The following is a 1,663-nucleotide window of genomic DNA, read 5'->3' on the forward strand; positions in this document are numbered from 1 at the left end:
ACATGCTCCGAACCCTTTCAAACCCCAAAAATCAGCTTTGCCTTTCCGCACCGCTCCCGCTTCAACACAAACCGCTTGGGGTCGGGTTTGATTTTTTTTTCCCTGTAAATGCTGATTATTCTTTTTTGTTTCTTTTTATTTATTTATTTTTTTAACATTTCTTTTTATTTATTTCTTTTTATTTATTTCCTTTTTTAAAAAAATTTTTTAAAATTTCTTTTTATTTATTCATTTTGTAATTTTTTTTTTTTTTTAATTCCTGCCGAGGCTTGCTGTAGGAAGCAGGAGGGAAGCTCCAGTGACCCACGATTTTTTCCACCAGAAGTTTTGAAGAGGGGAAACTGCCAGCATGTGTCCGGGAGAACTTTCAGCACATTTCATTCACTTTAATTCCCCATTCTCCTCCCAAATCCCACTGACACGAAGAGAGATTCCCAACCCTCATACGGTGCCTGAACCCCAGGCAGATGCTGAGCCTGGAAAACATTTTTCCTCCATCCCAAACATCTGCAGCTCCAGCATCTGCCAAACACATTGAGTGGCTTGAACTTAGGGGAAACCCATTCCTTCATTCCCCACAGCTACTTGATATCGATTGATTTGAATTGTCGGCGAGATTAGCTCATCCATGACCAGCTTGAAGACCCACTTCCAAGGAAAAAAAATACGCTGATAAGACCCGATGGGGCAACAGCACGATGGGAATGATGGTTACAGGAATGGCTTATCCAGCTGGAATTGCAGGGAAACAGCCAAAACACCCCCAAAAGGAAGGCTCTGCCCCTCTGATTTTTGTTTTTCCTTGTGCACAACTGAAAAGGGTCAAAACTCATTCAGGTCAGGGCTGTGCCACCCCTGCTCGGCCCCGCGGATGCTCTGGCAGCCGAAGGGATGCTGCCCAGCTTCACATCCCAAGTGCTATCGTGCGCCGGGATAAAAACCACGGGAGGAAGCCAAATGCCATCACCCTTGGTTTTTACCGGATAAAATAAAGGAGGGAGGTGGAATCTAGCTGACAGCATCCGTGACATGCAGACAACATCCTCTAAAAGGGATTTTTGAGGCTGCGGACGCTGTCCTTTGAGCTGCTCCTGGATGCTGGAGCTGGGTCCAGCTCCGGGCTGGGGCAGAGCTTTGCTAAGCCACACGTGGGAGCAGCTTGGCCTGACCGTGCCTCAGTTTCCCCATATATCCTGTAGCTCATAACACCGCTGTCTAGCCTGGAAAAGCATTTTTAAGGTGCTACACAGGCACCTGATGGTGATGGGAGAGGGTGAGAAATGGGCGTGGGGGGAGGTGGAGGATGGAGAACCGGGAAGCATCACCCTAAAAATCGATGTTCTTGAAGTCGATGGAGATGTAGCAGCGGTAGCGGCCGTCGAGGAACCTGGAGCAGAGGAAGTTGGGCAAACACGGGCAGGTGTGGTGCTGGCGCTTCCCGAAGAAAGGGACCTGGCGGAGAGACACGGGAGAGATGCAGGAGAGACGGGGATGGCAGGGGTCCGCCGCAGCCGAAAAACGATCAAATGCGATGGAAGCCTTGAGAAAATCTCTGTCTCGTCTCCGAGGTTTAACCGGGATATGCCTGAAATTAATTTTTGATCCCTCTGAAGCCCTTCCCTCTTTTCCTTGCGCCAGTGTCAGTAAATCTTGCTCCCACCCT

The 1,663-nt window shown here is 48.6% G+C and overlaps 1 protein-coding gene across 1 annotated transcript; it reads right to left on the reverse strand.

Annotated features, from left to right (window-relative positions):
• Positions 1-1,326: 1,326 nt before the first annotated feature.
• On the reverse strand, positions 1,327-1,452 carry LOC104466369 (prokineticin-1-like; the record flags this gene model as incomplete). Its single annotated transcript, XM_010079757.1, has 1 exon — positions 1,327-1,452. A coding segment is annotated over one exon (126 nt), but the record flags the coding sequence as incomplete, so codon positions are not given.
• Positions 1,453-1,663: the final 211 nt, after the last annotated feature.

This window comes from Pterocles gutturalis, unplaced genomic scaffold (genome assembly GCF_000699245.1).
Source record: "Pterocles gutturalis isolate BGI_N339 unplaced genomic scaffold, ASM69924v1 scaffold22399, whole genome shotgun sequence".
Taxonomy (NCBI): Eukaryota; Metazoa; Chordata; class Aves; order Pterocliformes; family Pteroclidae; genus Pterocles; species Pterocles gutturalis.